Source organism: Panulirus ornatus, chromosome 1 (genome assembly GCF_036320965.1).
Source record: "Panulirus ornatus isolate Po-2019 chromosome 1, ASM3632096v1, whole genome shotgun sequence".
NCBI lineage: Eukaryota > Metazoa > Arthropoda > Malacostraca > Decapoda > Palinuridae > Panulirus > Panulirus ornatus.
In genome coordinates this window covers 65,255,507-65,279,131 of record NC_092224.1, presented here as the reverse complement: position 1 = coordinate 65,279,131, position 23,625 = coordinate 65,255,507, and the positions used below count along the sequence as shown (strand labels likewise).

The 23,625-nt window shown below is 40.8% G+C and overlaps 1 protein-coding gene across 4 annotated transcripts in view; it reads left to right on the top strand.

Annotated features, from left to right (window-relative positions):
• Positions 1–23,625, top strand: part of LOC139749299 (uncharacterized) — a 786,860-nt gene that overhangs the window by 681,469 nt on the left and 81,766 nt on the right. For all 4 annotated transcript variants that reach the window (XM_071663045.1, XM_071663026.1, XM_071663039.1 and 1 more), the window contains 6 exons: positions 5,489–5,931; positions 6,218–6,496; positions 6,789–6,944; positions 12,223–12,341; positions 14,750–14,860; positions 19,798–19,910. In XM_071663045.1, coding sequence (XP_071519146.1) covers positions 5,489–5,931; positions 6,218–6,496; positions 6,789–6,944; positions 12,223–12,341; positions 14,750–14,860; positions 19,798–19,910 — 1,221 coding nt within the window. The remainder of the gene's footprint in view (positions 1–5,488; positions 5,932–6,217; positions 6,497–6,788; positions 6,945–12,222; positions 12,342–14,749; positions 14,861–19,797; positions 19,911–23,625) is intronic.

The following is a 23,625-nucleotide window of genomic DNA, read 5'->3' as shown; positions in this document are numbered from 1 at the left end:
TGTGTAATATGAAGTCACTTCTGATCCCCTTGCTTATAATGACATAACGATACTAGGCATGAATTTTCCTAGTCCTCATGTCCCTTATATTTAGCCGTGCTGACATGGTCTCGATCCTATGGTCGTGTGTGATCCTAGAATTATCTTTTAATACCTGAAGAAAGTGTTCAAGGTATTTTGGTTGGATTTACCTTACGTTGACGACCTTAATGACCTTGGCAAGCTAGTAGGCCTGCAACCCACCCAACCAACCTTGTATAGTATGGGTTGTATACATAGAGTGTAATGTGGGTCTGTTAGTATCTTTCACACTGGAAGAGTGTGTTACGAATTTTATGGTTGATGGATTGTAGCCTGTCTTTAACGGCTGTATGATGGCCCTAGCAATTGATAAAGCCTAAAGCCCAGTTAATGAACAGTCAGTCCATCGTATAGCCTAACTAACCTTTCACCGACACTCAGACTCACTTTCATAAAAAAAAGAAACTCTTGCATTCCCATCCACTCCGGTAGCATTGACATGATTCATCGTACACAAGGCTTTCTCCACCTATTCTCTCTCTCATCACCTTATCATTTGCCGGGACTCCCTCGCCATATCGACCTCCTCCAAACACAACACATCCGCCACCCTACCGCTACCGTCGAACATATTTACCACGGGTATAAAAATGAACGAGCAAATTACAGAGGTATAGATAGACTTGTTCGTTGTATGTGGTTGATTTAGAGGGTGTATGAATCGTGTCTTTACCTTGACTGTCTGTGAGAAAAGAGTGATATGTGTGGAGCATTAATGGAGAACGTTTATGTGATAGGGTTGACAAAGATGTCTTGTGGAAGGTGCGTGCTACGAATGTATCGGGTGATTTGAAAGCTCCTTAAAGCAGTGAGGAGTTTGTACTAGGAGAGGAAGGGATGTGTTAGTAGAAGGGTTAGGGCAAATGGTTCCAGATACAGTTGGTTCTTCCTTGAGGATGTATGATGTCACAGTGGTTGTTTAATCAGCTTATGGATATGGTTAGTGAGGGAGGTGAATGAAGGGGTCTTAGGACGAGGGGCATGTCTGTTGTATGCTGGGGATGGTATAAGAGGTGAATCCGCTGCTGTTTGCAGATGATACGGCAGTGGTGATAGACTTCATTGAGGAGCTGCAGAAACTAGTGACAGAGAAATCTGGGGCGTGCATGAGATGAGAAAGTTAAGAGTGAATAATAGTGTGCAGCTGGGGAGTAACATAGAATGGTTCGAGTCTACGCTTGAATGGGAAGGACTTTTAGGGAGCAAGTTCTGTAAGTACCTGGGACTGGACGTGACAGTGGATGAAACCATGGGGTCTGAAGTCACTGAACGTTGGATACTGTTCTAAAGTCCTGTGTGCATTAAGGAACATACGGAGGGAAAAGTCGTTGTCTGCAAGGGCATAGATGAATGTGTTTGAAGGTATTGTAATCCTGACACTGTTGTGCGGCTCCACGTGGGACTTGGGCTTTGAGTACAAGAGAAAGGAAGTGGTTAGATATGCTGGAAATGTCTGAGGACAGTATGTTCGGTAAGGTGGATTGAATGTGTAATAATTGGTAGTGTAAGAGCGAGATAACGGTAGTAAGTGCAGTCTGATTGAGAGAGCTGACCAGGTTAATTTGAGATGGTTTAAACATATGGAGAGGATGAGCAAAAAAAAAAGAGGTTGACTGAAAGAATCTACTCGTCAGTAGTGGAGAGAGAAAAATGGAGGGAGAAACTACAGAGATGGAAGGAGACTTTTGGTTATCGGGGCCTCAACTTTCAAAAGGATGAGAGGCATTCATGGGAAGAAACAAATTGGATCTACCCCCATTTACTCGTGTATAGTGCGAGTTTTTAAGACTAAATTTTTTTTCTCAGAAAGTTGGGGGTCGACCTATACATGTGTAATAGTTTAGTTAGTTTGAAATCCTTGCATGATAGGAAGGGCTTGGAGGTGGATTATGAAATTGAATAACCTTATCATCAAGTTCTAGTAGAAAATTTTGTGATATTTTCGTTTACCATCCTGGTACAAAATCTTTTTTTTTTTTTTTTTCATAAATCTTGTGTACCAACTATGTCTCGCCTCATAATCTGTGATGCCTAATTTCCTTGCTAGTTTCAAGGCAAAGATTCGGATTGATCCTCGGGAAACACCATATCCATTCTGTCGGTTTTCAATGACGTACTTTGCCACTTCAACTTCCAACTGTTGCCACTTGTACACTTTCCTCTGTTAGCACATTTGTTTTCCGGCATACGCTTAAGTTGTACAGAGAGCTTTCTCCATTCTCTTAACATTTTTTTTTTCTCTTTTTTTTTCTTGGGGCGGGGATACCTTAGATTCCCTTTCTGCTGCCCATTTGTTAGTCTGTTCATCATATTCAATCTCTCTGAGCTTGAACTTTGCCGTGAACTTGTTTCTTCTTGAATCCATGAAGAGAATATGGGTCAAGCACGTTTGGTCTTTTTTTGGCGGGAGTCACGCAAGTACCCGTGCTAGTATTTTTTGAATACTTGTAAATTGAAAGTGCCTTATCATTGTATTATTTACAAACGTGATTGTTTACCAAATGGCGTCCTAGCTTCGTCTCTTCGATGTATATCAACTGACTGTTATATTTCTCTCTTGTGTCTCCCCTGATGATGTGATTATTACACGAAAGTGCACTTGGGAACTTTTCGTGTTTCAATTTCCCCGTGGACTCATAGGAATGGTCGCTAGAATGTGGATGTTTGCAAATGAGGGCCCCTGCAAGTTTGTTCCTAATACTTCGTCACTTAGGCGAGAGAACAGTTTGGGATAAGGAATATATTATTATTAGTAGTATTATAGAATGCATGATAATTAAAGAATATTGTAAGATTTCGATAAAAATGTAAGAGCACAACTAATGCAGTTTGTTATATGTCATGACTTAGATTTTCACTCCAAATCAATAATCTGCAAAAATTTCCGGTTATGCTCCAATCTTGAGAACAGAGATGTGAAAGTACCTGGTAACTCACTGTCGTGCAGACCAATCTCATACCGTCCTGGTAACCGTTACATACTTACTTAGTTATTTTCTTAAGCCCATCTTAAAACCCTGGTGATGTCTTGGTGATGCTGATTCTGATGATCATAGATATCTCTAACTCACACTATCTTGATAGTCTTCACTCAATGTCCTGGTGAATCTTACCAGAAATGTCTTGGTGATGCTCTTCCTTGCTTTCCAAGTAACTCGCTGTCACTGTCTTAGTGATCCTCGCTTTTACTGACCCGCAGATTTCCACACTTACTGTCTGAGAGAGCCTTAACCCTCACCATCTTGATGACTCTTACACTCCCTGTACTGGTGACCTTTGCTATTATTGTCCTGATGACCCTCACACAGACCTGGTGACCCTCATGGTGAAATATTCCACTTACCCTCATGCTTAAAGTCCCGGTGCCCCTCCAATTAACTGCTCTTTTGACCCTCACTTATACTATTCCGTGCTCTAAAAGTTTTGGTGACCCTCCACCCATTACTGACCTGATGATTCTTTGCTCTTCATGTCCTGTTGAATATCAGTTTTGCTGTCCTTTGAACCTCTTTTTTTTTTTTTACTGTTCCAGTGGCCTTCACACTTGATGGCTTGGTGATCCTCTTTTTAATGTCCTAATGACACCTCACTCTTACTGTCTTAGTAGCCCTCACTTTTACTATCCTGAGAGCTTTCACTTTTATTTTCCTGATGACAATCACCTTTATTGTCTTGGTGACTCATTTTGATTTTCTAGTAACCCACGCTTACTCTCCTTTAGAGCCCTAATTCATACTTTCTTGATAACTTGGTCTAATATTCCTGGTGACTCGAATTTTTGCTGCATATGTGCCACTGACTGATATTGCTATCTTGGTGACCTATGCTCATCCTAGAGACACTCGTTCATACTGTCCTGATGACTTGTATTCTTACCATCCCGTTGCTGTTGTGATTCTCAGCCCTGGTAGCCTCTGAACCTCTTGAGTACCATGGTATGACCCTTGAGTAAAATGGCCTGGCCTTTGACTTAAACCGTCAGGATCAAGTTAAAGGCCCAAGCCATCATACTCATGAGTTGCATTGTCAGTACTCAAGGATGGTTCTCTCTTGCTGAAGGTTATTCCATCATGGGGCAGCTTCTAAAGGCCCTATCCATCATACCCTTGGGTTGCATCACTGGGCTTAAGATTCATCCCATTTTGCTCATGGAGGATAAGGCAGCTTAGCAACCTGGTAGGTGTTTTGAACTAAGGCAAAGACTTTTAGATGTCAGCAAGATTTAACCTTTACCGGGAACCTAACCAAGGGAATGTAGCTCAGTTGTTATTGGCTCTTAGGGTCATGTAGGGACTTGGAGATGAGAGATACTGTACTCATATTCACTGATTAATTTACTTGGAAAAGATATTCAGTTTCTCTGGATAGAATGAGACATAGCAGAACTATGTGTGTTGTTATGATTGCTTAGTTATGTGGAATGTGATGGAACTAATGTAATGCTTCTCAGCTTTAGGCCAAATAGGTTTAATTCTCTAAATGCAATGGCCCTTAAGTGATGATCAGATGTTTTTATTTATGTAATGCTTATGCAACAATCTGTATCTCGTAACATTTACCATGTTTCACATGTGTTGTGACAAGCGAGAAGGAACCCTGATAGACTGGTGAGAGTAGTGGTGAACTACCAAGCTGATTGCTGGATTTAGAAATAAAGCCTGAGAGAGCTGTCTAGAGGACCTAGACTTATTAAGCTTTGAAAAGTTAGGGGTAATTGATGTTACAAAACAGAGATTCAAAATGATCAGAGGCTTTGACAGTCTCAAACTAAGTAGCTGCTAAGGCTAGATAAGTTTGATTTCACTGACCTTACAGTATTGGGCTGACATTTTACTTTGAAAGAGGCAAAATACTTTTTTTCAACATTTCTGTTAGCATATGGATAGATTTGCCTGTAGTAGTAGTTCAAAGCAACACCACAGATACATTTACGTTAAGACTTGATAATTACATTGCTGTAAGTCCACAGCTGAATGTAATTGCTTCTCTGTAGGTATAAAATCTCAAGGTATTTCTCCAGTTTCTGCTCTTTACTGCTATCGCATATTTTCTCAAAGGAAAATGAAAGCTGTTGCTGTTTGTATTGCTTCATAATCTTGTGAATGGTTTATCTTTTTATCTATCTGATTTGGTTGAGACACTATTTTTTTCTTTTACATATCTTCATTCATGTAAACACTGAAACTTAGATCAAAAGATGATTCAGTGAAGCAATATCACCAAAATCTGATAGGAAAATGTAATCAGTCTCATATATATTGCAGGGAGACATGTTCATATCTTTGTCTGTTGTGTTATGGTTGTTATGTGAGAAGTATATTTTACTTATTTGAACTCAACACTATCCATCCTGCTCATATTACCAAGTGGGGAGGATTCTTCATTCTCATGGTTTCTCTTCTTGCAGGCCTTCCTCGCCTCAATAAACAAGGCAAAAGAAGACAGCAAGTCCTTAACAGATGAAAATGAAAACACGGCGGTCCTTGAGAATGATGAGGACGTGGGCGATGGCTGCCCACTTGTTCCTCTAAGTAACGAGGACATCAACAACAAAGAGAACAAAGAAAAGAATGATAATAATGATAAGAACAATCACGGAGATATACCAAATGGGAAGGTGAAGAATATAGAAAGAAAGTCTTCAATATCCAATCTAGGATGTGACGAGGATTCAGATGAGGAAGACAGTATGCCCGGGGAAGACAAGGATGACAAAGATGACCCGGGAGTAGTAAATCTAGCATTCTTTATTGACGACGATGATGAGGTGAGCCGAGGTGAGGGCTCTACAACCTCGGCCAGGTCATCCCCCGACCAGTCTCCCTCACACTCGCCCAGACTTAACTTCAGGTCAGTCTCTTCAGTGCCGTGTTTTGTTGTCTCTCTTCAATGGATTTTGCTTTTGGTTCACTTTCATTATATCACTTTGGAAGTCGCTCAGTTTCTCTTTTGTGTCATTTTATCAGCATGGCACTGTTTTAACTTTTGGTGGGTTTTCTTTGTACCTATTATTTCTTTATGCATAATTCATGTTCTCACAGCTTTAGGTGAGTTTCTGATATTGATTTATTTTATGCCAGGCATTATTTAACTGAATTAATTTTTTATCTCTTTAACGGGATCGTTGACCTAGCAGCATGAGTCCTCGGCCCAGCCCACGGCAGTCGCCGGTAAGTCACCGGTCTGGTAACTTGAGCCATCGGAGTTCTGTATCCTCTGTGAGGAAGGGCATCCTGAAGAAGAGTGGCTCCTCTTCTACCATCAACATGGAGATGGTTAACCTAGGACTACAACAAAATGCTTCAGCAGCAGCAGCAGCAGGCAACACAGCCACCCAGAATGGCTATCACAGGGCACGATTTACAGACCCATATGATGATAATTATGTCCCAGTAGACACACACCGCTTTGTTGGGTAAGTCTTCATGGTCTGTGTTGCCTCTCAATAATACTTTGTGTATTTTGCTTCAAGCTGCTGCTGTAGATTTGCTGCAGGTATTCGATCACAGTAGAAGTTGTTACAGTTCATTGATCACTTTAGAAAAGCTGTAAAACTAGTAGGTGATCCTTATCTCTCAAACCTGCTATCATAGATTTTGTATGAAGGCAGAAATCCTTTCAGCACAAAATTCAAGCAGCAATAGTAGTTTCAGTAGCATATGTATCTCTTCCCCTTTCTTGCACCTCCACACTCCCCTCTTCCACAGCTCCTCTGAAGAAACCAGCTATGTAGCACAGAAGTCCTTAGGAGGTCATCGGGTCAAGTTCATCCTGGAAACTGGCAAGCCTGACCATGTCCACGGCTCCTATGATGACATCCGGATAGAGAAGATGGAAAGAGAGAGGATTGAAAGGATAGAGAGGTATTTATGAACTTGTACCCAGAATAGATGGTATATGGAACTGCTTATGGCAATTTATGATATGCTATTAAAGGACATTTTTCATTTTGTGGAGTTATGTTACAGTTGTCCCAGCATGTCCAAACTATTGGTTGCTTCTCTTATCATGGGTTATAGTATGGTACACTTGCACAGTGATCATAAAGCATGAACAGTGTCCAATATATGCGGCACCAGTAAAATCTTTGAAACAAATCTTTTGAATACCAGAACTCACATATCATATCTCCCAAGTTTTGCACTAATACTTAATGATTCAACCTTTACTTTCAGCATTCCACAAAATGTACATGGCATGTCTAAACTAATATTCCCACTTGCACTCACTGAAGCCAGTCCTGTAGACACCCCCACTGAACACAGCCCTACTTTACTTAGAACCAGTGCACAGCCTCTATCTACCCCACATAACATCAGCATTCACAAGAACACCCTAGCACCTTCACACTTCTCTCCTGTCTCACAAGGCCCTCACAATGATTTACCTCCTACTGACTCCACTCTCACTTTAGGTGAAAGATCAAGCCCTCTCCTTGATACAGATTCTTCATCTTTCCACTACATGTCATCAGAAACTTCTTTTTTAACAACTAATGACAAAGGAAAGAGTTCTGAAGAAGTACAGGACATAGCAGTACAGAAGGCATCTGATGGACCAGAGACAAAGCCTATATCTAGAGATGAAAGGGACAGCAGGAATTCAATCCATATTCAAAGAAAAGAATTAAAAGAACTACTTATGCAAGACTTGGCAAACTTCAGACTTGGTCGTAGGTATCTCCTTGCTAAAGAACTTGAAGAGAAACTAGCAGCATTAAGGCTACACAAAAGCATCCTTCACCGCTTTAGAATTTTACAGTACCTCCACTTACGAGACAAACAAATTGGGAATAACCATCCAGCACTGCTAAATAAAATGGATGGTTCACATTCCCCAGACAGAAAAAGACTGAGAAAAAGCAGACAGGGTTACAGAGGTGGGACAAGAGGTTCTCATCCCTTTTACCACAGCATCCAATTCTCCCAGCCCCTTATGCCTATTCCTGAAGAAGATGACTTTGGGAGGATTTCAGACTTGCTGGATGAAGTGGGAGAGCAGACTTTGAGCTTTGAGAACCAAGAAAATGATATATTTGACTCATCCTTCATGGACCAAGAGAGGAATTGGAAACCAGGACCTGAGGACCATAGACACAGCTGGACCTCGGACTCCAAAGGCCAAACTGAAAGACCCCTCAGATCTCGAAAATTTTTGAAGAAAAATGAGAAATCTCTGTCAGAATCCATTTTTTTTTCATCAGATGGTGACGTGCAAGCTACTAATAGCAGTGGCCAACATCTCGCATCCAGTACAGGAAATGAAACAGATTTTTCTGTCTCAGATTCTGTAGGTACTATTTTGAGGATAGAGGTGAATACTGTAAACAGTGGAAGAGATTCTAGTTTTTCTTCTGATGACAAGTCAGCAATCATTTTATGTGAGTCAGTTGACAAACAAGATGACAGAGTTTATCCTAGCATGGAATGTGAACATTACATTGCAATACACACACAAGAAGATGGCATGGTTTCCACCATACCAACAGGATGTCCACACTCTCTGTCATCCCCTGATACAGTCAGTACTACACCACTAACACTTTCAAATGGATGCTTGGACATCAGAATGGCCAACGAATGTGTGGACCCTCAGTCCAAGATGCTGTCCACATTGGCTGACAAAAGCCAGAGGGGAGCATCAAGAGAGTCAAACTCACAAGATGTCTTGGAAGCCCACAACTTGCTTGACTCCACCAAGACCTCCATGCTGTGCCCTAGCCCAAGACAGCCTACTGGTGGTAGCAGAGCACTTCCCCCCTTGATGACCTCAGGGCCCACGGACTACTTAACGTGGGCAGCAGAGGTTACACGTCTAGACAACAGGTAGATGACATGATGACCTCAGACTGACTAACCTGAAGCTTCACCGGGTATTTGGTCACAAAAGCTTTATTGATGCAGGAACCTTATCATACACTTGTGATACAAGGCTTGTAATCATGCCATGTGATATTAAAGCTTTGCATATACAGTTTCATAGCCTCTTGTTGTTTGAACACAATGATGAACAAAACACTTATGCTACTGCTGTATGACATCTGATATATAGCTTTGGATAACCTCATATATAAAAACTTCAGTCATCAGTATTACTTATGGCCTGATACAGTATGGTATTTATACATTTAAACCACTTACATATCATAAGGTACTACAGGATACAGTTGCAATTTATTAACTGTCTTTTGATAAAAGTATGATTAGCATTGCATGTGTTTAATTACTCTTTTCATAATCTGGTGTCACTTTGCTTCAAGGCTATCACAGAGCAGTTTACTCCAAGAATGTCTGTTGATCCCTTACAGTAGATTGTAACAGCCAACATTTAAGTAGGATCACAATAGCTTGTGTTTAGTCTTACTTCGTATTAGTTCCATCAGTGATTTGGTAACTTAGATTATGGTAGTTAGCTTGTGCTTAACATAGATGTTCACTTGAGTGTGAGGGTCGTTGCTTGGAGTGCCACTGTACATAGGAGTTCCCCTTTGTTCCACATTTTGTCTTCATCTCCATCAGCAGTTACAAAACACAATAAGATTAATGGAAACTGAACAATATATTTCCATAACACAGACAAATGAAAAGGTTTTACATCTGACCAAGCTGTGCATGGAACTGGAGTTGCCCTCTTAGTTTGGTGATTTAGTCTTGCTACTGTGTATTACTGATCTATATGGGGTGATATGATCATTTTTGATATTTAGATTTTCTTCATTTTAGCTCAGATCTGGCAAGTCTTTTACATTGTGATGTAAAAGAAGATGGAGGATACTCCCTTTTTGTATACTTTAGCTTGATGTCATAAACATGTGCAAAGAGTTGATTATATAGATTCCATATCTTATTCTACCTTACCCTTAGTGTTTATTTTTTTATTTATTTATTTATTTTTTTTTTTTTGCTTTGTCGCTGTCTCCCGCATTTGCGAGGTAGTGCAAGGAAACAGACGAAAGAAATGGCCCAACCCACCCCCATACACATGTATATACATACACGTCCATACACGCAAATATACATACCTACACAGCTTTCCATGGTTTACCCCAGACGCTTCACATGCCCTGATTCAATCCACTGACAGCACGTCAACCCCAGTATACCACATCGATCCATTTCACTCTATTCCTTGCCCTCCTTTCACCCTCCTGCATGTTCAGGCCCCGATCACACAAAATCTTTTTCACTCCATCTTTCCACCTCCAATTTGGTCTCCCACTTCTCCTCGTTCCCTCCACCTCCGACACATATATCCTCTTGGTCAATCTTTCCTCACTCATTCTCTCCATGTGCCCAAACCATTTCAAAACACCCTCTTCTGCTCTCTCAACCACGCTCTTTTTATTTCCACACATCTCTCTTACTCTTACGTTACTTACTCGATCAAACCACCTCACACCACACATTGTCCTCAAACATCTCATTTCCAGCACATCCATCCTCCTGCGCACAACTCTATCCATAGCCCACGCCTCGCAACCATACAAAATTGTTGGAACCACTATTCCTTCAATCATACTCATTTTTGCTTTCTGAGATAATGTTCTCGACTCCACACATTCTTCAAGGCTTCCAGGATTTTCGCCCCCTCCCCCACTCTATGATCCACTTCCGCTTCCATAGTTCCATCCGCTGCCAGATCCACTCCCAGATATCTAAAACACTTTACTTCCTCCAGTTTTTCTCCATTCAAACTTACCTCCCAATTGACTTGACCCTCAACCCTACTGTACATAATAACCTTGCTCTTATTCACATTTACTCTTAACTTTCTTCTTTCACACACTTTACCAAACTCAGTCACCAGCTTCTGCAGTTTCTCACATGAATCAGCCACCAGCACTGTATCATCAGCGAACAACAACTGACTCACTTCCCAAGCTCTCTCATCCACAACAGACTTCATACTTGCCCCTCTTTCCAAAACTCTTGCATTCACCTCCCTAACAACCCCATCCATAAACAAATTAAACAACCATGGAGACATCACACACCCCTGCCGCAAACCTACATTCACTGAGAACCAATCACTTTCCTCTCTTCCTACACGTACACATGCCTTACATCCTCGATAAAATCTTTTCACTGCTTCTAACAACTTGCCTCCCACACCATATATTCTTAATACCTTCCACAGAGCATCTCTATCAACTCTGTCATATGCCTTCTCCAGATCCATAAATGCTACATACATAATAGTGTTTATTATAATCATATATTCATTTTTATAATTTTACTCAGTATGTGTTGCTAATCTTCACCTTGTAAGACTTCATAAATATCTAAGAATCCCAAAATTATTTAGTGTCATGCATTATTAGGAAATTTCACATCATATCACTAGACAGCTCTAAAATTATAGATGTCCTTCATTTGTCTTTAGTATATATTTGGAACTTGTTTTCTGGTTATTAATGAAAATACAGATTGCAGAGTTTTACTGTAACATTTCTTTATATCGTAGTTTTTTACATTTACATCAAAGGTAAACAGGAAATTGTACTATTACTTCATTGAGCATTATAGCTTATTCGTTGAGCATGACTACAGAGCATAGTTGTTGATTCTTGGGTATTATGGCCTGAAATTTGCCCTGATGCTTAAGGGTTAGATTTTAGGTCATACTGTCATACTGACAGGTTGTAGTGTTGAGCTCATGGGTCTGCCATCATACTCAGGGGTTTAAACTCTGCTGTTGTTTGTAAAAATTGCAGGTTATAGAGAATGCATCTGCTGAGGTTTAGAGATGTGGGTGGAGGGCAATAAGAGTGGGTGGCATCAGCTAAGTGCCAAGGTAGTTAGATGAGCCCTAATGCCCTTTTTCCTGTGTGCCATCCCTGACCCCAACACCTGAGGCTGCCTGTTACTCCACCCAGGCTCTCTTCTCTCCTACCCAGTCTGAACTCTTTTGACCCTGTGCCAAACATATGGCATTCATGATATATCAGAGTTTCCCTTACTCCTTACTACTTATTTTTCTTCTTGTTTTGTGTTGCAGTTTACTTAGTCTTACCTGATCAGTGTTTTGCAAAGACTACATAATACTTTAAGCTATTGAAAGGGTCATTCTTCATATGTTTGTCCCAATTCAATATGTACTAACATTTTATATTGTTTGGCTGATCTATATTGACCTTCACAGTGGAAAGAATCTGGAGGTAACCAACATGACAGGGGACAAGGGCGGGAGAAAATGCCTTTTGTTTTGTGCTGCCATGTTAGTACTCACAGGATCTGTCATCGTCGCTGGACTTTATGGATGTAAGTACCTCTTCATACCCAGGTACTGTACTATGCTCACCAGAAATACAGTTGATATAAATTTCCCACTCATTTATTTATACACACACACACATATGCACACGTCATGTATTTACTTTTATACATATTCGCCATTTCCCGCATTAGCAAGGTAGCATCAAGAACAGATGACTGAGCCTTAGAGGGAAAAATCCTTATTTGGAAAGTAAACCAGGAGGGGAGGATTTCCAGCCCCCTGCTCCACCCCTTTTAGTTGCCTTCTTCAGCATTCAGGAAGTATGTGGGCATTATTGTTTCTCCCCTATCCCAGGGGATAACTCCACCTTAGATGACTAACATTCCTTCATCCTCTCACTAATCCAATACCCCTCCCTGTAATCTCTTTTTAGACTGTCCAAAAATCACCTCCCTCTATGGATACAAGCAAGGTTTGTGGTCTTTTTGTCATTCATCCCCCTGTACTGAAAGAGTTTACCTCTGAACTTGCATCTGTGCTTGCTCATCTGTTCTGTTTCCATTTAAAAACCTAAACTTTTCCTTCTTCTTGGAAACACGCATTGATACATTCCATCCCTATGAAGGGTGACCATTCTGACTCCTCTAACTATCATCCTATTGCTTGGACATTTTGCATTTCCAGTCTTTGAATTTCCTCCTCTGCTCCCATATCCTAATACACCTTGGTACTCACAGTCTTCGCTCTGATCACCAGTATGCCTTTGACATATCCGTAGCTTTTGACAGGGTATGGCATTAGGGTCTCATGTCTAAGCTCCCCTCTTTTGGGTTTCCTACCTCACTTTCTTCCTTCATATCTAGCTTCCTCTCTAGCCGATTTATCTCTGAGGTTGCTGATAGATCAGCCTACCTCCCTTTATCCACCAACAGTGGTGTCCCTCAAAGTTGTGTCCTTTTCCCTACACTTTTCCTCCATTTTTTAATGATTTCCTCTCTTGCACAAGCAACCAAATACACTCATACAGGGATGACTCAATACTGCATTCATCCACATCCTTCAGTTGTGCTCCATCTTCTCTCCCTCTATCTGCATGTCGTCTTGACACAGCTTCCTCAGTAAACTCAGAATATATGGTTTATTTAGATATGATCCTCAAATTCAGATGTACCAAGGGAAGACACCTTTTGTTGCCACCAGTTATAAGTTATGTATTGTTGCTGCTAGGTTTAACCATAATTATACCAATATGGTCAGTATTACCACTGATACATGTAGCTGTACTATCATCACTGACACTTACCCCATCCCCAGAACGTTTTTGCATTTTATCCTTCCTTTTATTGACTTCTTGAAATCTTTCAAAATCTTCATACTTGACACCATCCATGATGTTGAGAGTGCCCAGATCCATGCTTGACATGGAATACTGCAGGTTATATCCATTTTTAGCTCCAATGGAAAACTCAAAACCAGCTTAATTGCTAAATCTTATTTTGGCTCAGATAGATAGTCCAGTGTCTATATCAAGCATTTTTCTGCGATATAATTCTTAAGATGCATTTCTTGATTAAGAAAGTGACTTTTTTCTGTAATATAATTCTTCAGATGTATTTCTTGATTGAGAAAGTGAGTTATATTGCCCAGAACTTGATGAAAGCTATTGGAAAGATTTTTGCTTTGAGTGTTCATCTGTTTCTCAAGAAAGCTGGTTACCCCGCTTAGGGAGACTTGAGCATAACCACCAAGTTTCCAAACCAGTTTGATGTAGTCAAATGTGAAGATTTCTTCTTGCAAAGATAGAGCAGTCAGCGGCCATACTTTGCATTAAACCAAATAAGAAATTTTATTGAATAATGTAAAGAAATACTTTTATGATATCATTCTAGCAAATGAATGAATTAAAAGCAGTAATAAAAGTGTGAATCTTGACAGTATACAAAAGTTTGAAATGTATGATAATACAGAAAGTTCGGTAGATAGGACCCATGACTGTAGAATTCCTTCCCTGTAGCATAGAACAGTTTATTAGAAATACCAAAGTACACACACAGGGAATGATGAATGAATTTGACAAACTTGTACCATAATGAAAATGGAATTATGTAAATGAGATTCAATGAAATAGATATGTGTGCAAACAAACTTCCAAAGTTCAGTTGTCATTGCCTGCATTTTTCATGTGAGCTGGCTTTGTAGTACATGACATAATGAAACAATATTTCATCTCCAACCAAGTTTGTATTATATTCTGTTGGGTATATGAATAGACAAAAAGTTAAAAGAAAGTATTTATAGCCTTTACAGATGTTTTTTACTTGAAGAAGATGTATGTTGAAATGTTTGCCATACGTCTTTGAGTCTTCACAGGTTTTTCTTACAGCCCGTGGAAGAATATGTTTTAAAGTTCAGTTTAACCTGGTGCTAATTAGTCTTTCACACTCCCTGACAGCGGGCAAGCTAAAGAAGATCACAGATTATGGTCAAGGCATCCAGGGTGGAGGGCTCTCTGGAGGGGGCACCACTCTACCTCCAACAACCACTTCTCCAGTCATATATTATGGTAAGTGTTTAGGAAGCAGCTTAGTGAGTGTGTTAGCTGCTTTGGTGCATGAGACCAGGTTATAGTGATGGATGATTTAAATGTGAAGATGAGTAATGTGGCAGTTCAGGGTATAATTGGTGTACATGGGGTGTTCAGTGTTGTAGATGGAGATAGTGAAGAGCTTGTAGATTCACGTGCTGAAAAAAGACTGGTGATTTGGAATACCTGGTTTAAAAAGAGATATACATATGTATGTACATATGTGAGTAGGAGAATTGGCCAAAGGGCATTTTTGGATTCCATGTTAATTGATAGGCATGTAAATGAGAGACTTTTAGATGTTAATGTGTTGAGAGGGGTAGCTGGAGGGATGTCTGATCACTATCTTGTGAAGGCGAAGGTGAAGATTTGTAATGGTTTTCAAAAAGGAATAGAGAATATTGGGGAGAAGAGAGTGGTGAGAGTAAGTGAGCTTGGAAAAGAGACCTGTGTGAGGAAGGACCAGGAGAGATTGAGTGTAGAATGGCCAAAAGTGAGAGCAAATGATGTTAGGGGAGTGGGTGAGAAATGGGATGTATTTAGGGAAGCAGTGATGGCTTGCACAAAAGATGCATGTGGCATGAGAAAGGTGGGAGGTGGGCAGATTAGAAAGGGTAGTGAATGGTGGAATGAAGAAGTAAGGTTGTTTGTGAAAGAGAAAATGGAGATGTTTGGGTGATTTTTGCAGGGAAGTTGTGCAAATGACTGGGAGAAGTATAAAAGTGGCAGGAGGTCAAGAGAAAAGTGCAAGGGTTGAAAAAGAGGGCTAATGAGAGTTGGAGTGAGAGAGCAAATGAGAGTTGGGGTGAGAGAGTATCATTAGATTTTAGAGAGAATAAAAAGATGTTTTGGAAGGAGGTAAATAATGTGCATAAGACAAGAAAATAAATGGGAACATTGGTGAAGGGGGCAAGTGGGGACGTAACAACAGAAAATGATGAAATGAGAAAGAGATGGAGTGAGTATTTTGAAGGTTTATTGAATGTGTTTGATGATAGAGTGGCAGATGTAGGGTGTTTTGTTTGGGGTGGTGTGTGAAGTGAGAGGGTCAGAGAGAATGGTTTGGTAAAGAGAGAAGATATAGTGAAAGCTTTGTGGAAGATGAAATTCAGCAAGATGGCAGGTTTGGATGGTATTGCAGTGGAATTTATTAAAAAAGGGGGTGACTGTGTTGTTGATTGGTTGGTAAGGATATTCATTGTATGTATGGACCATGATGAAGTGCCTGAGGATTGGTGGAATGCATGCATAGCGCCATTGTACGAAGGCAGAGGTGATAAAGGTTAGTGTTCAAACTACAGAGGCATAATTTGCTGGGTATTCCTGGGAAATTATGTGAGAGGGTATTGTTTGAGAGAGTGAAGGCATGTACTGAGCATCAGATTGGGGAGGATGTGTGGATCTGATGTTTGCTTTGAAGAATGTGTGTAAGAAACACTTAGGAAAACAGATGGATTTGTATGGAGCATCTATGGATCTGGAGAAGGCATATGATAGGGTTGATAGAGATGCTTTGTGGTGGGGTTTAAGAGTATATATTGCGAGAGGTAAGTTGCTAGAAGCAGTGAAAAGTTTTTACCAAGGATGTGAGGCATATGTTCAAGTAGGAAGAAAGGAGAGTGAATGGTTCCCAGAGAATGTCGATTTGTGACAGGGGTGTGTGGTGTCCCCATGGTTGTTTAATTTTTTCATGGATGGGGTGGTTAGGGAGGTAAATGCAAGAGTCTTGGAAAGAGGGGCAAGTATGCAGTCTGTTAGGGATGAGAGGGCCTGGGAAGTGAGTCAGTCGTTGTTCACCGGTGATACAGCTCTAGTGGGAGATTCGTGTGAGAAACTGCAGAAGTTGGTGACTTAGTTTGGAAAAGTGTGTGAGAGAAGAAAGCTGAGAGTAAATGTGAATAAGAGCAAGGTTATTTGGTTCAGTAGGGTTGAGGGACATGTTGATTGGGATGTAAGTTTGAATTGAGAAAAATTGGAGGAAGTGAAGTGTTTTAGATATCTGGGAGTGGACTTAGCAGTGAATGGAACCATGGAAGGGGATGTGAGTCACATGGTGGAGGAGGGGGCAAAGCTTCCAGGAGTGATGAATGTTTGGAAGGAGAGGACGTCATCTCAGAGAGAAAAAAGTAGTTATGTTGATATGTTATATGGTTGTGAAGCATGGGCTATAGATAGGGTTGTATAGAGGAGGGTTGATGTGTTGGAAATGAAAGGGCAAGAGAGATGTGTGGAAATGAAAAGAGTGTCATTGAGAGCGCAGAGGAGGGTGTGTTGAAATGGTTTAGGCATGTAGAGAGAATAAGTGAGGAAAGATTGACAAAGAGGATGTATGTGTCAGAGATGGAGGGAACAAGAAGAAGTGGGAGACCAAATTGGAGGTAGAATGATGGAGTGAAAAAGATTCTGCGTGATCAGGGCCTGAATATACAGGAGGGTGAGAGGCATGCAAAGAATAGAGTGAATTGGAATGATGTGGTATACCAGGGTTGATGTGCTGTCACTGGACTGAACCAGAGCTTGTGAAACATCTGGGGTAAACTTGGGAAAGGTCTTTGGGGCCTGGATGTGGATAGGGAGCTGTGGTTTCGGTGCATTACTCATGACACCTAGATACAGTGTGAACAAATGTGGCCTTTTTTGTCTGTTTTCCTGGTGCTGCCTTGCTGAAATAGGGGGTAACGATGCTGTTTCCAGTAGGGCGGGCTAGCGCCAGGAATGGATGAAGGCAATCAAGTATGAATATGTACATGTATATATATGTATAAGTATGTGTATGTGTATGTATATGTATGTATATGTGTATATGTTGATACTTATGCATATGTATATGTGTGTGTAAGGGTGTTATGTTTTGGAAAGAGGGGCAAGTATGAAGTCTGTTGAGGATGAGAGAGCTTGGGAAGTGAGTCAGTTGGTGTTCGCTGATGACACAGCGCTGGTGGCTGATTCATGTGTGAAACTGCAGAAGCTGGTGACTGAGTTTGGTAAAGTGTGTGGAAGAAGAAAGTTAAGAGTAAATGTGAATAAGAGCAAGGTTATTAGGTACAGTAGGGTTGAGGGTCAAGTCAATTGGGAGGTGAGTTTGAATGGAGAAAAACTGGAGGAAGTGAAGTGTTTTAGATATCTGGGAGTGGATCTGGCAGCGGATGGAACCATGGAAGCGGAAGTGGATCATAGGGTGGGGGAGGGGGCGAAAATTCTGGGAGCCTTGAAGAATGTGTGGAAGTCGAGAAAATTATCTCGGAAAGCAAAAATGGGTATGTTTGAAGGAATAGTGGTTCCAACAATGTTGTATGGTTGCGAGGCGTGGGCTATGGATAGAGTTGTGCGCAGGAGGATGGATGTGCTGGAAATGAGATGTTTGAGGACAATGTGTGGTGTGAGGTGGTTTGATCGAGTGAGTAACGTAAGGGTAAGAGAGATGTGTGGAAATAAAAAGAGCATGGTTGAGAGAGCAGAAGATGGTGTTTTGAAGTGGTTTGGGCACATGGAGAGAATGAGTGAGGAAAGATTGACCAAGAGGATATATGTGTCGGAGGTGGAGGGAACAAGGAGAAGAGGGAGACCAAATTGGAGGTGGAAAGATGGAGTGAAAAAGATTTTGTGTGATCGGGGCCTGAACATGCAGGAGGGTGAAAGGAGGGCAAGGAACAGAGTGAATTGGAGCGATGTGGTATACCGGGGCTGACGTGCTGTCAGTGGATTGAATCGAGGCATGTGAAGCGTCTGGGGTAAACCATGGAAAGCTGTGTAGGTATGTATATTTGCGTGTGTGGACGTATGTATATACATGTGTATGGGGGGGGGTTGGGCCATTTCTTTCGTCTGTTTCCTTGCGCTACCTCGCAAACGCGGGAGACAGCGACAAAGTATAAAAAAAAAAAAAAAAAAGAAAGAAAGGGTGTTATGTATATACATGTGTATATGAGTGGCTGGGCCATTCTTCGTCTGTTTCCTGGCTCAACCTCGCTGACACGGGAAACAATGATCAAGTATAATAGATAATTTTTTATATATGTATATGTATTGCCATTTCCCATGTTAGTGAGGTAGCGTGAAGAACAGATGAGCCTTAAGAGTTGAAATACTCTCACTTTGCCCCCTTCTCTTCCTTCTTTTGGAAAAGTAAAATAGGAGGGGAGGATTTCCAGCCCCCTGCTCCCTCCTCCTTCTAGTCTCCTTCAGTCTTCAGCAGGATAGTACTCCACTAATACATCTTTGCACAAGGTAACTTTTCATTGCTTGTGTAACTGCGGCACTCAGGAATCTGGCCACATCCACCAGATGGGACTGCATGTGGTTTTATGTGTTTGTCTTTTAGGTGTTGAGCATAGGGCATTTGAGGAATAAGTCCTTGATGTTTTCATTGTTGATGTTGCACCTTGAGCACGAGTGGTCTTCTAATATGGCATTTGTAACATTAGAGCGAATGGTCCCATCCAGATTGCAATTGAGAAATGGTAACTCTTATATGTCTAGGGAGGGTGGTTTCAGTCAGATGGATGTCTAGTGTAATGGTGCTTAAAGCTGGTTTGGAAATGTAGTTGTTTATTGCTTCTCAGGATTTTTTTGTGCGTGTATATTTTTTCATTGTTATGTTTGTTGGGGAGGGCGAGATATGTGAATATAAGTCTTTGGGACATGAGGCAGGAGTTGATTTTTTTTATTTCTACCTATGGGTTTGTGCTTGGCTTCGGAGTGATTTGGATGAGAAGAGGCCAGTATTTTTTCATTTATTTTATTCATATTCATATTGATACCTTCTCTTCCTCTCTTTTTTTTTTAAGAGAGAGAAAACATGATTCATAAAGTACTTGCATAACAAATATTGTAATATTCTGCTCCTAAGTTTTGCACATACTTATTTCTCATCCATAACATTGTGTTTTTACTAAATCTCTTCTTTTTTTCCCCAGTTCCCAATGCCATAGAAGTCAAATTTAAAATCGACAACCAGAACTTTTCAAACGCATTAGCAGACACTGAATCAGAAACCTTTAAAGCACTTGCCACTGCCTTGGAGGGAGAGGTAAGATATCATGAAATTTAATGAGCAAAAAATGCTGGAATAGGTCAAGAGAAGCTTGTGAACCTGTAAAAGTTTTCAAACTTTGAAATAGTTTGAATACAAGCCATAATAGAAGAAGGTGAATATGATGCAGAATGATATTTGCATGAGTAGTGAAAATGTGCTACAAAAGTCTATGAGAATAACTGATAAAAGATGACGTTTGTGGAGATGGAAAGAATTTTTTCAATGAACTATTAGGGACAATGGTAATGTAGATTGGCTGTTTATACAGTTGTGATTAGATACAAAGAGAACAAAATAGGTAAAGGAGTGAAAGACATATCAAAGGAGGTTTTTTTTTTTTTATTATACTTTGTCGCTGTCTCCCGTGTTTGCGAGGTAGCGCAAGGAAACAGACGAAAGAAATGGCCCAACCCCCTCCCATACACATGTATATACATACGTCCACACACGCAAATATACATACCTACACAGCTTTCCATGGTTTACCCCAGACGCTTCACATGCCTTGATTCAATCCACTGACAGCACGTCAACCCCGGTATACCACATCGCTCCAATTCACTCTATTCCTTGCCCTCCTTTCACCCTCCTGCATGTTCAGGCCCCGATCACACAAAATCTTTTTCACTCCATCTTTCCACCTCCAATTTGGTCTCCCTCTTCTCCTTGTTCCCTCCACCTCCGACACATATATCCTCTTGGTCAATCTTTCCTCACTCATTCTCTCCATGTGCCCAAACCACTTCAAAACACCCTCTTCTGCTCTCTCAACCACGCTCTTTTTATTTCCACACATCTCTCTTACCCTTACGTTACTCACTCGATCAAACCACCTCACACCACACATTGTCCTCAAACATCTCATTTCCAGCACATCCATCCTCCTGCGCACAACTCTATCCATAGCCCACACCTCGCAACCATACAACATTGTTGGAACCACTATTCCTTCAAACATACCCATTTTTGCTTTCCGAGATAATGTTCTCGACTTCCACACATTCTTCAAGGCCCCCAGAATTTTCGCCCCCTCCCTCACCCTATGATCCACTTCCGCTTCCATGGTTCCATCCGCTGCCAGATCCACTCCCAGATATCTAAAACACTTCACTTCCTCCAGTTTTTCTCCATTCAGACTCACCTCCCAATTGACTTGACCCTCAACCCTGCTGTACCTAATAACCTTGCTCTTATTCACAGGTAAAGAGAGGAAAATGTATCTAAAAATATAGAAAAGCCTGGGGTAATGATTGAGTGATGAGAGAGATGATGAAAAGTGAGGTGAGATGCTGGGAATGGATCTGGAAAGTCCTCTTGATGAAGTATGTTTGTGTAAGGGAAATTTAGGAGGTTGTAGTAATTTCATAGGAATAAGTCTTGTTGGATTATTTGGCAAAGTGTACGTAAGAATTGTAATTGTAGTAAACCCCCTGTAGGTGAAGAACATGGTGGATTGAGGATGGGAAGAGTGCATGGACTACAAATTTAAATTCAGACATAGTGGAGAAGGAGGCAGTTAATGGAAAAGGCTCTAAAAAGAAAATGCATGTAGCATATAAAGTTAATGAAAAAAGCTCCGGGGGAAGTTGCGAGTGTATATTTTGTGCATACTTTTGAATGCCATTAAGAGGTTTTATAATGGAATTGATGTGTGTGAGAGTAAACAGCCTTAGGGAGTGTGAAGTTTGAAATAAATGAGGAAGGCCATCCAGGCTTTGTCAGAAGTTTTATGGATGGGGCATTACTCTACAAGGTAATGTGATTGTAGTGCATTGAGCTACAGTTTGTATTTCAAGTCGATTATGATGAACCATTAATTGAATCAAAGTAGGCCAATATATTGTTAGGTTGCTTTGATGATGTGTGTAACAGGAAGATGCTGAAAGTTGATGTGAATTAAAGTAAGATTCTTTTTTTAAAAAGAAAGATGTCACTCTGTAATGCAGTATCAATTTTACTGGTGAAAGACTTAGAGTCACAGATAGATTGAGGAATTATGAGTGAGATTCACTATAGATGATAGTAAGAAAGCTAAAATTGATATTGAAATCTTGCAAGGAGAAATATTGAAGGTCTGCCGAAACCTCTTTATGTTTGTCAAAATTTAGATTTCATGTTTGCAGAAGGCTTGCATGGAGTAGTTTTCCTAACAATGATGTGTGAATGCGAAACCCAGGTTTATGTAGTTCAGGATATGATAATGGAATGGAGCAATAGAATGATAGCTTATGTTGTATTGTTAGAAATAAGACGAAATGAAGATGAGCGAAAGGTAAGTTGTATGAATCATGGTCTTTTAGAATGTATTATTTATTTATTTTACTTTGTCGCTGTCTCCCGCGTTAGCGAGGTAGCGCAAGGAAACAGACGAAAGAATGGCCCAACCCACCCACATACACATGTATATACCTACACGTCCACACATGCAAATATACTTACCTATACATCTCAACGTATACATATATATACATTTTTTTTTTTTTTTTTTTTTATACTTTGTCGCTGTCTCCCGCGTTTGCGAGGTAGCACAAGGAAACAGACGAAAGAAATGGCCCAACCCCCCCCCATACACATGTATATACATACGTCCACACACGCAAATATACATACCTACACAGCTTTCCATGGTTTACCCCAGACGCTTCACATGTCTTGATTCAATCCACTGACAGCACGTCAACCCCGGTATACCACATTGCTCCAATTCACTCTATTCCTTGCCCTCCTTTCACCCTCCTGCAAGTTCAGGCCCCGATCACACAAAATCTTTTTCACTCCATCTTTCCACCTCCAATTTGGTCTCCCTCTTCTCCTCGTTCCCTCCACCTCCGACACATATATCCTCTTGGTCAACCTTTCCTCACTCATTCTCTCCATGTGCCCAAACCATTTCAAAACACCCTCTTCTGCTCTCTCAACCACGCTCTTTTTATTTCCACACATCTCTCTTACCCTTACGTTACTTACTCGATCAAACCACCTCACACCACACATTGTCCTCAAACATCTCATTTCCAGCACATTCATCCTCCTGCGCACAACTCTATCCATAGCCCACGCCTCGCAACCATACAACATTGTTGGAACCACTATTCCTTCAAACATACCCATTTTTGCTTTCCGAGATAATGTTCTCGACTTCCACACATTCTTCAAGGCTCCCAGAATTTTCGCCCCCTCCCCCACCCTATGATCCACTTCCGCTTCCATGGTTCCATCTGCTGCCAGATCCACTCCCAGATATCTAAAACACTTTACTTCCTCCAGTTTTTCTCCATTCAAACTTACCTCCCAATTGACTTGACCCTCAACCCTACTGTACCTAATAACCTTGCTCTTATTCACAGGTAAAGAGAGGAAAATGTATCTAAAAATATAGAAAAGCCTGGGGTAATGATTGAGTGATGAGAGAGATGATGAAAAGTGAGGTGAGATGCTGGGAATGGATCTGGAAAGTCCTCTTGATGAAGTATGTTTGTGTAAGGGAAATTTAGGAGGTTGTAGTAATTTCATAGGAATAAGTCTTGTTGGATTATTTGGCAAAGTGTACGTAAGAATTGTAATTGTAGTAAACCCCCTGTAGGTGAAGAACATGGTGGATTGAGGATGGGAAGAGTGCATGGACTACAAATTTAAATTCAGACATAGTGGAGAAGGAGGCAGTTAATGGAAAAGGCTCTAAAAAGAAAATGCATGTAGCATATAAAGT